This window comes from Eleutherodactylus coqui, chromosome 8, assembly GCF_035609145.1.
Source record: "Eleutherodactylus coqui strain aEleCoq1 chromosome 8, aEleCoq1.hap1, whole genome shotgun sequence".
Lineage (NCBI taxonomy): Eukaryota > Metazoa > Chordata > Amphibia > Anura > Eleutherodactylidae > Eleutherodactylus > Eleutherodactylus coqui.
The window spans coordinates 150,902,903-150,918,236 of record NC_089844.1 but is presented as its reverse complement, the minus strand read 5'-3'; the positions used below and the strand labels follow the sequence as shown (position 1 = coordinate 150,918,236).

General features: G+C 32.3%; 1 protein-coding gene across 1 annotated transcript in view; it reads right to left on the bottom strand.

Moving 5' to 3' along the window:
* Positions 1-14,804, bottom strand: part of LOC136577623 (uncharacterized) — a 65,946-nt gene extending 51,142 nt beyond the window's left edge. The window contains exon 1 of the mRNA XM_066577541.1: positions 14,693-14,804. Coding sequence (XP_066433638.1) covers positions 14,693-14,721 — 29 coding nt within the window. The 5' untranslated portion in view covers positions 14,722-14,804. The remainder of the gene's footprint in view (positions 1-14,692) is intronic.
* Between the last annotated feature and the right edge of the window lie 530 nt (positions 14,805-15,334).

The window sequence follows — 15,334 nt, the reverse complement described above, 5'->3', positions numbered from 1 at the left end:
ACAAGAATATAACTACTATAATACTACCCCCTATGTACAAGAATATAACTACTATAATACTGCCCCCTATGTACAAGAATATAACTACTATAATACTGCCTCCTATGTACAAGAATATAACTACTATAATACTGCCTCCTATGTACAAGAATATAGCTACTATAATACTACCCCCTATGTACAAGAATATAACTTCTATAATACTGCCCCTTATGTATAAGAATATAACTACTATAATACTGCCTCCTATGTACAAGAATATAACTACTATAATACTGCCCTCTATGTACAAGAATATAACTACTATAATACTGTCTCCTATGTACAAGAATATAACTACTATAATACTGCTCCCTATGTACAAGAATATAATTACTATAATACTGTCTCCTATGTACAAGAATATAACTACTATAATACTACCCCCTATGTACAAGAATATAACTACTATAATACTGCCCCCTATGTACAAGAATATAACTACTATAATACTGCCCCCTATGTACAAGAATATAACTACTATAATACTACCCCCTATGTACAAGAATATAACTACTATAATACTGTCTCCTATGTACAAGAATATAACTACTATAATACTGCTCCCTATGTACAAGAATATAATTACTATAATACTGTCTCCTATGTACAAGAATATAACTACTATAATACTACCCCCTATGTACAAGAATATAACTACTATAATACTGCCCCCTATGTACAAGAATATAACTACTATAATACTGCCCCCTATGTACAAGAATATAACTACTATAATACTACCCCCTATGTACAAGAATATAACTACTATAATACTGCCCCCTATGTACAATAATATAAGTACTATAATACTGCCTCCTATGTACAAGAATATAACTACTATAATACTGCCTCCTATGTACAAGAATATAACTACTATAATACTACCCCCTATGTACAAGAATATAACTACTATAATACTGCCCCCTATGTATAAGAATATAACTACTATAATACTGCCTCCTATGTACAAGAATATAACTACTATAATACTGCCCCCTATGTACAAGAATATAACTACTATAATACTGCCCCCTATGTACAAGAATATAACTACTATACTACTGCTCTCTATATACAAGAATATAACTATTATAATACTGCCCCCTATGTACAAGAATATAACTATTATAATACTGCCCCTATGTACAAGAATATAACTACTATAATACTGCCCCCTATGTACATGAATATAACTACTATAATACTGCTCTCTATATACAAGAATATAACTATTATAATACTGCCCCTATGTACAAGAATATAACTACCATAATACTGCCCCCTATGTACAAGAATATAACTACTATAATACTGCCCCGTATGTACAGGAATGTAACTACTATAATACTGCCCCCTATGTACAAGAATATAACTACTATAATACTGCTCCCTATGTACAAGAATATAACTACTATAATACTGCTCCCTATGTACAAGAATATAATTACTATAATACTGTCTCCTATGTACAAGAATATAACTACTATAATACTGCTCCCTATGTACAAGAATATAATTACTATAATGCTGTCTCCTATGTACAAGAATATAACTACTATAATACTACCCCCTATGTACAAGAATATAACTACTATAATACTGCCCCCTATGTACAAGAATATAACTACTATAATACTGCCCACTATGTACAAGAATATAACTACTATAATACTGCCCCCTATGTACAAGAATATAACTACTATAATACTGCCTCCTATGTACAAGAATATAACTACTATAATACTGCCTCCTATGTACAAGAATATAACTACTATAATACTACCCCCTATGTACAAGAATATAACCACTATAATACTGCCCCCTATGTATAAGAATATAACTACTATAATACTGCCTCCTATGTACAAGAATATAACTACTATAATACTGCCCCCTATGTACAAGAATATAACTACTATACTACTGCTCTCTATATACAAGAATATAACTATTATAATACTGCCCCCTATGTACAAGAATATAACTATTATAATACTGCCCCCTATGTACAAGAATATAACTACTATAATACTGCCCCCCTATGTACAAGAATATAACTACTATAATACTGCCCCCTATGTATAAGAATATAACTACTATAATACTGCCTCCTATGTACAAGAATATAACTACTATAATACTACCCCCTATGTACAAGAATATAACTACTATAATACTGCCCCCTATGTACAAGAATATAACTACTATAATACTGCCTCCTATGTACAAGAATATAACTACTATAATACTGCCTCCTATGTACAAGAATATAGCTACTATAATACTACCCCCTATGTACAAGAATATAACTTCTATAATACTGCCCCTTATGTATAAGAATATAACTACTATAATACTGCCTCCTATGTACAAGAATATAACTACTATAATACTGCCCTCTATGTACAAGAATATAACTACTATAATACTGTCTCCTATGTACAAGAATATAACTACTATAATACTGCTCCCTATGTACAAGAATATAATTACTATAATACTGTCTCCTATGTACAAGAATATAACTACTATAATACTACCCCCTATGTACAAGAATATAACTACTATAATACTGCCCCCTATGTACAAGAATATAACTACTATAATACTGCCCCCTATGTACAAGAATATAACTACTATAATACTACCCCCTATGTACAAGAATATAACTACTATAATACTGCCCCCTATGTACAATAATATAAGTACTATAATACTGCCTCCTATGTACAAGAATATAACTACTATAATACTGCCTCCTATGTACAAGAATATAACTACTATAATACTACCCCCTATGTACAAGAATATAACTACTATAATACTGCCCCCTATGTATAAGAATATAACTACTATAATACTGCCTCCTATGTACAAGAATATAACTACTATAATACTGCCCCCTATGTACAAGAATATAACTACTATACTACTGCTCTCTATATACAAGAATATAACTATTATAATACTGCCCCCTATGTACAAGAATATAACTATTATAATACTGCCCCTATGTACAAGAATATAACTACTATAATACTGCTCTCTATATACAAGAATATAACTATTATAATACTGCCCCTATGTACAAGAATATAACTACTATAATACTGCCCCCTATGTACAGGAATATAACTACTATAATACTGCCCCCTATGTACAAGAATATAACTACTATAATACTGCTCCCTATGTACAAGAATATAACTACTATAATACTGCTCCCTATGTACAAGAATATAATTACTATAATACTGTCTCCTATGTACAAGAATATAACTACTATAATACTGCTCCCTATGTACAAGAATAGAATTACTATAATACTGTCTCCTATGTACAAGAATATAACTACTATAATACTACCCCCTATGTACAAGAATATAACTACTATAATACTGCCCCCTATGTACAAGAATATAACTACTATAATACTGCCCCCTATGTACAAGAATATAACTACTATAATACTGCCCCCTATGTACAAGAATATAACTACTATAATACTGCCTCCTATGTACAAGAATATAACTACTATAATACTGCCTCCTATGTACAAGAATATAACTACTATAATACTACCCCCTATGTACAAGAATATAACTACTATAATACTGCCCCCTATGTATAAGAATATAACTACTATAATACTGCCTCCTATGTACAAGAATATAACTACTATAATACTGCCCCCTATGTACAAGAAAATAACTACTATACTACTGCTCTCTATATACAAGAATATAACTATTATAATACTGCCCCCTATGTACAAGAATATAACTATTATAATACTGCCCCCTATGTACAAGAATATAACTACTATAATACTGCCCCCCTATGTACAAGAATATAACTACTATAATACTGCCTCCTATGTACAAGAATATAACTACTATAATACTGCCCCATATGTACAAGAATATAACTACTATAATACTACCCCCTATGTACAAGAATATAACTACTATAATAATGCCCCCTATGTACAAGAATCTAATTACTATAATACTGCCTCCTATGTACAAGAATATAACTACTATAATACTGCCTCCTATGTACAAGAATATAACTACTATAATACTGCCTCCTATGTACAAGAATATAACTACTATAATACTACCCCCTATGTACAAGAATATAACTACTATAATACTGCCCCCTATGTACAAGAATATAACTACTATAATACTGCCTCCTATGTACAAGAATATAACTACTATAATACTGCCTCCTATGTACAAGAATATAACTACTATAATACTGCCTCCTATGTACAAGAATATAACTACTATAATACTGCCTCCTATGTACAAGAATATAACTACTATAATACTGCCCCCTATGTACAAGAATATAACTCCTATAACACCGTCCTCTATGTACAAAAATGTAACTCCTATAATACTGCCCCCATGTACGAGAATATCTCCTATAATACTGCCCCCTATGTACAAGAATATAACTACTATAATACTGCCCCCTATGTACAAGAATATAACTACTATAATACTGCCCTCTATGTACAAGAATATAACTACTATAATACTGTCTCCTATGTACAAGAATATAACTACTATAATATTGCCTCCTATGTACAAGAATATAACTACTATAATACTGCCTCCTATGTACAAGAATATAACTACTATAATACTACCCCCTATGTACAAGAATATAACTACTATAATACTGCCCCCTATGTACAAGAATTTAACTACTATAATACTGCCCCCTATGTATAAGAATATAACTACTATAATACTGCCTCCTATGTACAAGAATATAACTACTATAATACTGCCCCCTATGTACAAGAATATAACTGCTATACTACTGCTCTCTATATACAAGAATATAACTATTATAATACTGCCCCCTATGTACAAGAATATAACTATTATAATACTGCCCCTATGTACAAGAATATAACTACTATAATACTGCCCCCTATGTACATGAATATAACTACTATAATACTGCTCTCTATATACAAGAATATAACTATTATAATACTGCCCCTATGTACAAGAATATAACTACCATAATACTGCCCCCTATGTACAAGAATATAACTACTATAATACTACCCCCTATGTACAGGAATATAACTACTATAATACTGCCCCCTATGTATAAGAATATAACTACTATAATACTGCCTCCTATGTACAAGAATATAACTACTATAATACTGCCTCCTATGTACAAGAATATAACTACTATAATACTGCCCCCTATGTACAAGAATATAACTACTATAATACTACCCCCTATGTACAAGAATATAACTACTATAATACTGCCTCCTATGTACAAGAATATAACTACTATAATACTGCCTCCTATGTACAAGAATATAACTACTATAATACTGCCTCCTATGTACAAGAATATAACTACTATAATACTGCCCCCTATGTACAAGAATATAACTCCTATAACACCGTCCTCTATGTACAAAAATGTAACTCCTATAATACTGCCCCCATGTACGAGAATATCTCCTATAATACTGCCCCCTATGTACAAGAATATAACTACTATAATACTGCCCCCTATGTACAAGAATATAACTACTATAATACTGCCCTCTATGTACAAGAATATAACTACTATAATACTGTCTCCTATGTACAAAAATATAACTACTATAATACTGCTCCCTATGTACAAGAATATAATTACTATAATACTGTCTCCTATGTACAAGAATATAACTACTATAATACTACCCCCTATGTACAAGAATATAACTACTATAATACTGCCCCCTATGTACAAGAATATAACTACTATAATACTGCCCCCTATGTACAAGAATATAACTACTATAATACTACCCCCTATGTACAAGAATATAACTACTATAATACTGCCTCCTATGTACAAGAATATAACTACTATAATACTGCCTCCTATATACAAGAATATAACTACTATAATACTACCCCCTATGTACAAGAATATAACTACTATAATACTGCCCCCTATGTATAAGAATATAACTACTATAATACTGCCTCCTATGTACAAGAATATAACTACTATAATACTGCCCCCTATGTACAAGAATATAACTACTATACTACTGCTCTCTATATACAAGAATATAACTATTATAATACTGCCCCCTATGTACAAGAATATAACTATTATAATACTGCCCTATGTACAAGAATATAACTACTATAATACTGCCCCCTATGTACATGAATATAACTACTATAATACTGTCTCCTATGTACAAGAATATAACTACTATAATACTGCTCCCTATGTACAAGAATATAATTACTATAATACTGTCTCCTATGTACAAGAATATAACTACTATAATACTACCCCCTATGTACAAGAATATAAATACTATAATACTGCCCCCTATGTACAAGAATATAACTACTATAATACTGTCCCCTATGTACAAGAATATAACTACTATAATACTGCCCCCTATGTACAATAATATAACTACTATAATACTGCCTCCTATGTACAAGAATATAACTACTATAATACTGCCTCTTATGTACAAGAATATAACTACTATAATACTACCCCCTATGTACAAGAATATAACTACTATAATACTGCCCCCTATGTACAAGAATATAACTACTATAATACTGCCGCCTATGTATAAGAATATAACTACTATAATACTGCCTCCTATGTACAAGAATATAACTACTATAATACTGCCCCCTATGTACAAGAATATAACTACTATACTACTGCTCTCTATATACAAGAATATAACTATTATAATACTGCCCCCTATGTACAAGAATATAACTATTATAATACTGCCCCTATGTACAAGAATATAACTACTATAATACTGCCCCCTATGTACATGAATATAACTACTATAATACTGATCTCTATATACAAGAATATAACTATTATAATACTGCCCCTATGTACAAGAATATAACTACCATAATACTGCCGACTATATACAAGAATATAACTACTATAATACTGCCCCCTATGTACAGGAATATAACTACTATAATACTGCCCCCTATGTATAAGAATATAACTACTATAATACTGCCTCCTATGTACAAGAATATAACTACTATAATACTGCCTCCTATGTACAAGAATATAACTACTATAATACTGCCCCCTATGTACAAGAATATAACTACTATAATACTACCCCCTATGTACAAGAATATAACTACTATAATACTGCCTCCTATGTACAAGAATATAACTACTATAATACTACCCCCTATGTACAAGAATATAAATACTATAATACTGCCCCTATGTACAAGAATATAACTACTATAATACTGCCCCCTATGTACAAGAATATAACTACTATAATACTACCCCCTATGTACAAGAATATAACTACTATAATACTGCCCCCTATGTACAATAATATAACTACTATAATACTGCCTCCTATGTACAAGAATATAACTACTATAATACTGCCCTCTATGTACAAGAATATAACTACTATAATACTGTCTCCTATGTACAAGAATATAACTACTATAATACTGCTCCCTATGTACAAGAATATAATTACTATAATACTGTCTCCTATGTACAAGAATATAACTACTATAATACTACCCCCTATGTACAAGAATATAACTACTATAATACTGCCCCCTATGTACAAGAATATAACTACTATAATACTGCCCCCTATGTACAAGAATATAACTACTATAATACTACCCCCTATGTACAAGAATATAACTACTATAATACTGCCCCCTATGTACAATAATATAACTACTATAATACTGCCTCCTATGTACAAGAATATAACTACTATAATACTGCCTCCTATATACAAGAATATAACTACTATAATACTACCCCCTATGTACAAGAATATAACTACTATAATACTGCCCCCTATGTATAAGAATATAACTACTATAATACTGCCTCCTATGTACAAGAATATAACTACTATAATACTGCCCCCTATGTACAAGAATATAACTACTATACTACTGCTCTCTATATACAAGAATATAACTATTATAATACTGCCCCCTATGTACAAGAATATAACTATTATAATACTGCCCCTATGTACAAGAATATAACTACTATAATACTGCCCCCTATGTACATGAATATAACTACTATAATACTGCTCTCTATATACAAGAATATAACTATTATAATACTGCCCCTATGTACAAGAATATAACTACCATAATACTGCCCCTTATGTACAAGAATATAACTACTATAATACTGCCCCCTATGTACAGGAATATAACTACTATAATACTGCCCCCTATGTACAAGAATATAACTACTATAATACTGCTCCCTATGTACAAGAATATAACTACTATAATACTGCTCCCTATGTACAAGAATATAACTACTATAATACTGCTCCCTATGTACAAGAATATAATTACTATAATACTGTCTCCTATGTACAAGAATATAACTACTATAATACTGCTCCCTATGTACAAGAATATAATTACTATAATACTGTCTCCTATGTACAAGAATATAACTACTATAATACTACCCCCTATGTACAAGAATATAACTACTATAATAGTGCCCTCTATGTACAAGAATATAACTACTATAATACTGCCCCCTATGTACAATAATATAACTACTATAATACTGCTCCCCTATGTACAAGAATATAATTACTATAATACTGTCTCCTATGTACAAGAATATAACTACTATAATACTACCCCCTATGTACAAGAATATAACTACTATAATACTGCCCCCTATGTACAAGAATATAACTACTATAATACTGCCCCCTATGTACAAGAATATAACTACTATAATACTGCCCCCTATGTACAAGAATATAACTACTATAATACTGCCTCCTATGTACAAGAATATAACTAGTATAATACTGCCTCCTATGTACAAGAATATAACTACTATAATACTACCCCCTATGTACAAGAATATAACTACTATAATACTGCCCCCTATGTATAAGAATATAACTACTATAATACTGCCTCCTATGTACAAGAATATAACTACTATAATACTGCCCCCTATGTACAAGAATATAACTACTATACTACTGCTCTCTATATACAAGAATATAACTATTATAATACTGCCCCCTATGTACAAGAATATAACTATTATAATACTGCCCCCTATGTACAAGAATATAACTACTATAATACTGCCCTCTATGTACAAGAATATAACTACTATAATACTGTCTCCTATGTACAAGAATATAACTACTATAATACTGCTCCCTATGTACAAGAATATAATTACTATAATACTGTCTCCTATGTACAAGAATATAACTACTATAATACTACCCCCTATGTACAAGAATATAAATACTATAATACTGCCCCCTATGTACAAGAATATAACTACTATAATACTGCCCCCTATGTACAAGAATATAACTACTATAATACTACCCCCTATGTACAAGAATATAACTACTATAATACTGCCCCCTATGTACAATAATATAACTACTATAATACTGCCTCCTATGTACAAGAATATAACTACTATAATACTGCCTCCTATGTACAAGAATATAACTACTATAATACTACTCCCTATGTACAAGAATATAACTACTATAATACTGCCCCCTATGTACAAGAATATAACTACTATAATACTGCCCCCTATGTATAAGAATATAACTACTATAATACTGCCTCCTATGTACAAGAATATAACTACTATAATACTGCCCCCTATGTACAAGAATATAACTACTATACTACTGCTCTCTATATACAAGAATATAACTATTATAATACTGCCCCCTATGTACAAGAATATAACTATTATAATACTGCCCCTATGTACAAGAATATAACTACTATAATACTGCCCCCTATGTACATGAATATAACTACTATAATACTGCTCTCTATATACAAGAATATAACTATTATAATACTGCCCCTATGTACAAGAATATAACTACTATAATACTGCCCCCTATGTACAGGAATATAACTACTATAATACTGCCCCCTATGTATAAGAATATAACTACTATAATACTGCCTCCTATGTACAAGAATATAACTACTATAATACTGCCTCCTATGTACAAGAATATAACTACTATAATACTGCCCCCTATGTACAAGAATATAACTACTATAATACTACCCCCTATGTACAAGAATATAACTACTATAATACTGCCCCCTATGTACAAGAATATAACTACTATAATACTGCCTCCTATGTACAAGAATATAACTACTATAATACTGCCTCCTATGTACAAGAATATAACTACTATAATACTGCCTCCTATGTACAAGAATATAACTACTATAATACTGCCCCCTATGTACAAGAATATAACTCCTATAACACCGTCCTCTATGTACAAAAATGTAACTCCTATAATACTGCCCCCATGTACGAGAATATCTCCTATAATACTGCCCCCTATGTACAAGAATATAACTACTATAATACTGCCCCCTATGTACAAGAATATAACTACTATAATACTGCCCTCTATGTACAAGAATATAACTACTATAATACTGTCTCCTATGTACAAGAATATAACTACTATAATACTGCTCCCTATGTACAAGAATATAACTACTATAATACTGTCTCCTATGTACAAGAATATAACTACTATAATACTACCCCCTATGTACAAGAATATAACTACTATAATACTGCCCCCTATGTACAAGAATATAACTACTATAATACTGCCCCCTATGTACAAGAATATAACTACTATAATACTACCCCCTATGTACAAGAATATAACTACTATAATACTGCCCCCTATGTACAATAATATAACTACTATAATACTGCCTCCTATGTACAAGAATATAACTACTATAATACTGCCTCCTATGTACAAGAATATAACTACTATAATACTGCTCCCTATGTACAAGAATATAATTACTATAATACTGTCTCCTATGTACAAGAATATAACTACTATAATACTACCCCCTATGTACAAGAATATAACTACTATAATACTGCCCCCTATGTACAAGAATATAACTACTATAATACTGCCCCCTATGTACAAGAATATAACTACTATAATACTACCCCCTATGTACAAGAATATAACTACTATAATACTGCCCCCTATGTACAATAATATAACTACTATAATACTGCCTCCTATGTACAAGAATATAACTACTATAATACTGCCTCCTATGTACAAGAATATAACTACTATAATACTACCCCCTATGTACAAGAATATAACTACTATAATACTGCCCCCTATGTATAAGAATATAAGTACTATAATACTGCCTCCTATGTACAAGAATATAACTACTATAATACTGCCCCCTATGTACAAGAATATAACTACTATACTACTGCTCTCTATATACAAGAATATAACTATTATAATACTGCCCCCTATGTACAAGAATATAACTATTATAATACTGCCCCTATGTACAAGAATATAACTACTATAATACTGCCCCCTATGTACATGAATATAACTACTATAATACTGCTCTCTATATACAAGAATATAACTATTATAATACTGCCCCCTATGTACAAGAATATAACTACTATAATACTGCCCCTATGTACAAGAATATAACTACTATAATACTGCCCCCTATGTACAAGAATATAACTACTATAATACTGCCCCCTATGTACAAGAATATAACTACTATAATACTGCTCTCTATGTACAAGAATATAACTACTATAATACTGCTCCCTATGTACAAGAATATAACTACTATAATACTGCTCTCTATGTACAAGAATATAACTACTATAATACTGCTCCTATGTACAAGAATATAACTACTATAATACTGCCCCCTGTACAAGAATATAACTACTATAATACTGACCCCTATGTACAAGAATATAACTACTATAATACTGCTCCTATGTGCAAGAATATAACTACTATAATACTGCTCCTATGTACAAGAATATAACTACTATAATACTGCCCCCTATGTACAAGAATATAACTACTATAATACTGCTCCCTATGTACAAGAATATAACTACTATAATACTGCCCCTATGTACAAGAATATAACTACTATAATACTGCCCCTATGTACAAGAATATAACTGCTATAATACTGCCCCTATGTACAAGAATATAACTACTATAATACTGCCCCCTATGTACAAGAATATAACTACTATAATACTGCTCCCTATGTACAAGAATATAACTACTATAATACTGCCCCTATGTACAAGAATATAACTACTATAATACTGCCCCTATGTACAAGAATATAACTACTATAATACTGCTTCTATGTGCAAGAATATAACTACTATAATACTGCCCTCTATGTACAAGAATATAACTACTATAATACTGCCCCCTATGTACAAGAATATAACTACTATAATACTGCCTCCTATGTACAAGAATATAACTACTATAATACTGCTCCTATGTACAAGAATATAACTACTATAATACTGCCCTCTATGTACAAGAATATAACTACTATAATACTACCCCCTATGTACAAGAATATAACTAATATAATACTGCTCCCTATGTACAAGAATATAACTACTATAATACTGCCCCCTATGTACAAGAATATAACTAATATAATACTGCTCCCTATGTACAAGAATATAACTACTATAATACTGCCCCCTATGTACAAGAATATAACTAGTATAATACTGCTCCCTATGTACAAGAATATAACTACTATAATACTACCCCCTATGTACAAGAATATAACTAATATAATACTGCTCCCTATGTACAAGAATATAACTACTATAATACTGCCTCCTATGTACAAGAATATAACTACTATAATACTACCCCCTATGTACAAGAATATAACTACTATAATACTGCTCCTATGTACAAGAATATAACTACTATAATACTGCTTCTATGTGCAAGAATATAACTACTATAATACTGCCCTCTATGTACAAGAATATAACTACTATAATACTGCCCCCTATGTACAAGAATATAACTACTATAATACTGCCTCCTATGTACAAGAATATAACTACTATAATACTGCTCCTATGTACAAGAATATAACTACTATAATACTGCCCCCTATGTACAAGAATATAACTAATATAATACTGCTCCCTATGTACAAGAATATAACTACTATAATACTGCCCCCTATGTACAAGAATATAACTAGTATAATACTGCTCCCTATGTACAAGAATATAACTACTATAATACTACCCCCTATGTACAAGAATATAACTAATATAATACTGCTCCCTATGTACAAGAATATAACTACTATAATACTGCCTCCTATGTACAAGAATATAACTACTATAATACTACCCCCTATGTACAAGAATATAACTACTATAATACTGCTCCTATGTACAAGAATATAACTACTATAATACTGCTTCTATGTGCAAGAATATAACTACTATAATACTGCCCTCTATGTACAAGAATATAACTACTATAATACTGCCCCCTATGTACAAGAATATAACTACTATAATACTGCCTCCTATGTACAAGAATATAACTACTATAATACTGCTCCTATGTACAAGAATATAACTACTATAATACTGCCCTCTATGTACAAGAATATAACTACTATAATACTACCCCCTATGTACAAGAATATAACTAATATAATACTGCTCCCTATGTACAAGAATATAACTACTATAATACTGCCCCCTATGTACAAGAATATAACTAATATAATACTGCTCCCTATGTACAAGAATATAACTACTATAATACTGCCCCCTATGTACAAGAATATAACTAATATAATACTGCTCCCTATGTACAAGAATATAACTACTATAATACTACCCCCTATGTACAAGAATATAACTAATATAATACTGCTCCCTATGTACAAGAATATAACTACTATAATACTGCCTCCTATGTACAAGAATATAACTACTATAATACTACCCCCTATGTACAAGAATATAACTACTATAATACTGCTCCCTATGTACAAGAGTATAACTACTATAATGCTGCCCCTATGTACAGGAATATAACTACTATAATACTGCTCCCTATGTCCAAGAATATAACTACTATAATACTGCCCCTATGTACAAGAATATAACTACTATAATACTGCCCACTATGTACAAGAATATAACTACTATAATACTGCCCCTATGTACAAGAATATAACTAATATAATACTGCCCCCTATGTACAAGAATATAACTACTATAATACTGCCCCTATGTACAAGAATATAACTACTATAATACTGCCCCCTATGTACAAGAATATAACTACTATAATACTGCCCCCTATGTACAAGAATATAACTACTATAATACTGCTCCTATGTACAAGAATATAACTACTATAATACTGCCCTCTATGTACAAGAATATAACTACTATAATACTACCCCCTATGTACAAGAATATAACTACTATAATACTGCCCCCTATGTACAAGAATATAACTACTATAATACATTAAAAACGTCATTGATTTACATTGGACCAGTCAGTCCTGCGTTTTTAGACATATTACATGTATGTAAAAACCCACGGCATGTCTTGTGTTGGTGTGTAATACGCATCATTACAATCTGTGGGTGCAGTAATTAGTGACTATGCATGTTCCATTACCTCATGGACTCACCTGAATACGGCTGCACATTCACCCCCCATTTCTGTGGGTCCAAGCTGTAGGCTTCCAAAGCCCTCTTCTGGCACAGCCTCTCCAACTCATCCACGTGCTCCGTGCCGCCATAGTACCTGTCAGAGTAGAGGCAGGAGAGAACATGACGATCGGCTTTTTGGTGTCCTAGTGTAGTATAGCACCCCCCGGCCGGGGTAGAGGCCGACCTTCTCCCCCCCTTTCCGACAGCACCTGACCGCCGGGGTAGCGGCTGACCTCCCGCTGACAACCCATGTGCACCAGGACAGAGGCCGAACTGTCCCCCTTTCCCCAACAACCCCCGTCTGCCAGGGCAGAGGCCGAACATTCGACTACCCCCCATCCGCCAGGTTTGAGGCCGAACTCCTCCCTCCCCCGACAACCCCCGTCCGCCGGGGCAGAGGCCGAACTGCCCTCCCACTCTCCCTTCCCTGACAACCCCAGTCCGCTGGGGCAGAGGCAGGACTCCCTCCTCCGACAACCCCCGTCCAACGAGGCACAATTCCTTCCCCCCCTCCCACGACAACCCCCGTCCACAGGGGCAGAGGCCGAACTCCCCCTTCCCCCCCCTGACAAACCCGGTCCGCCAGGGCAGAGGCCATATTCACCCTCTCCTCCTCCCCC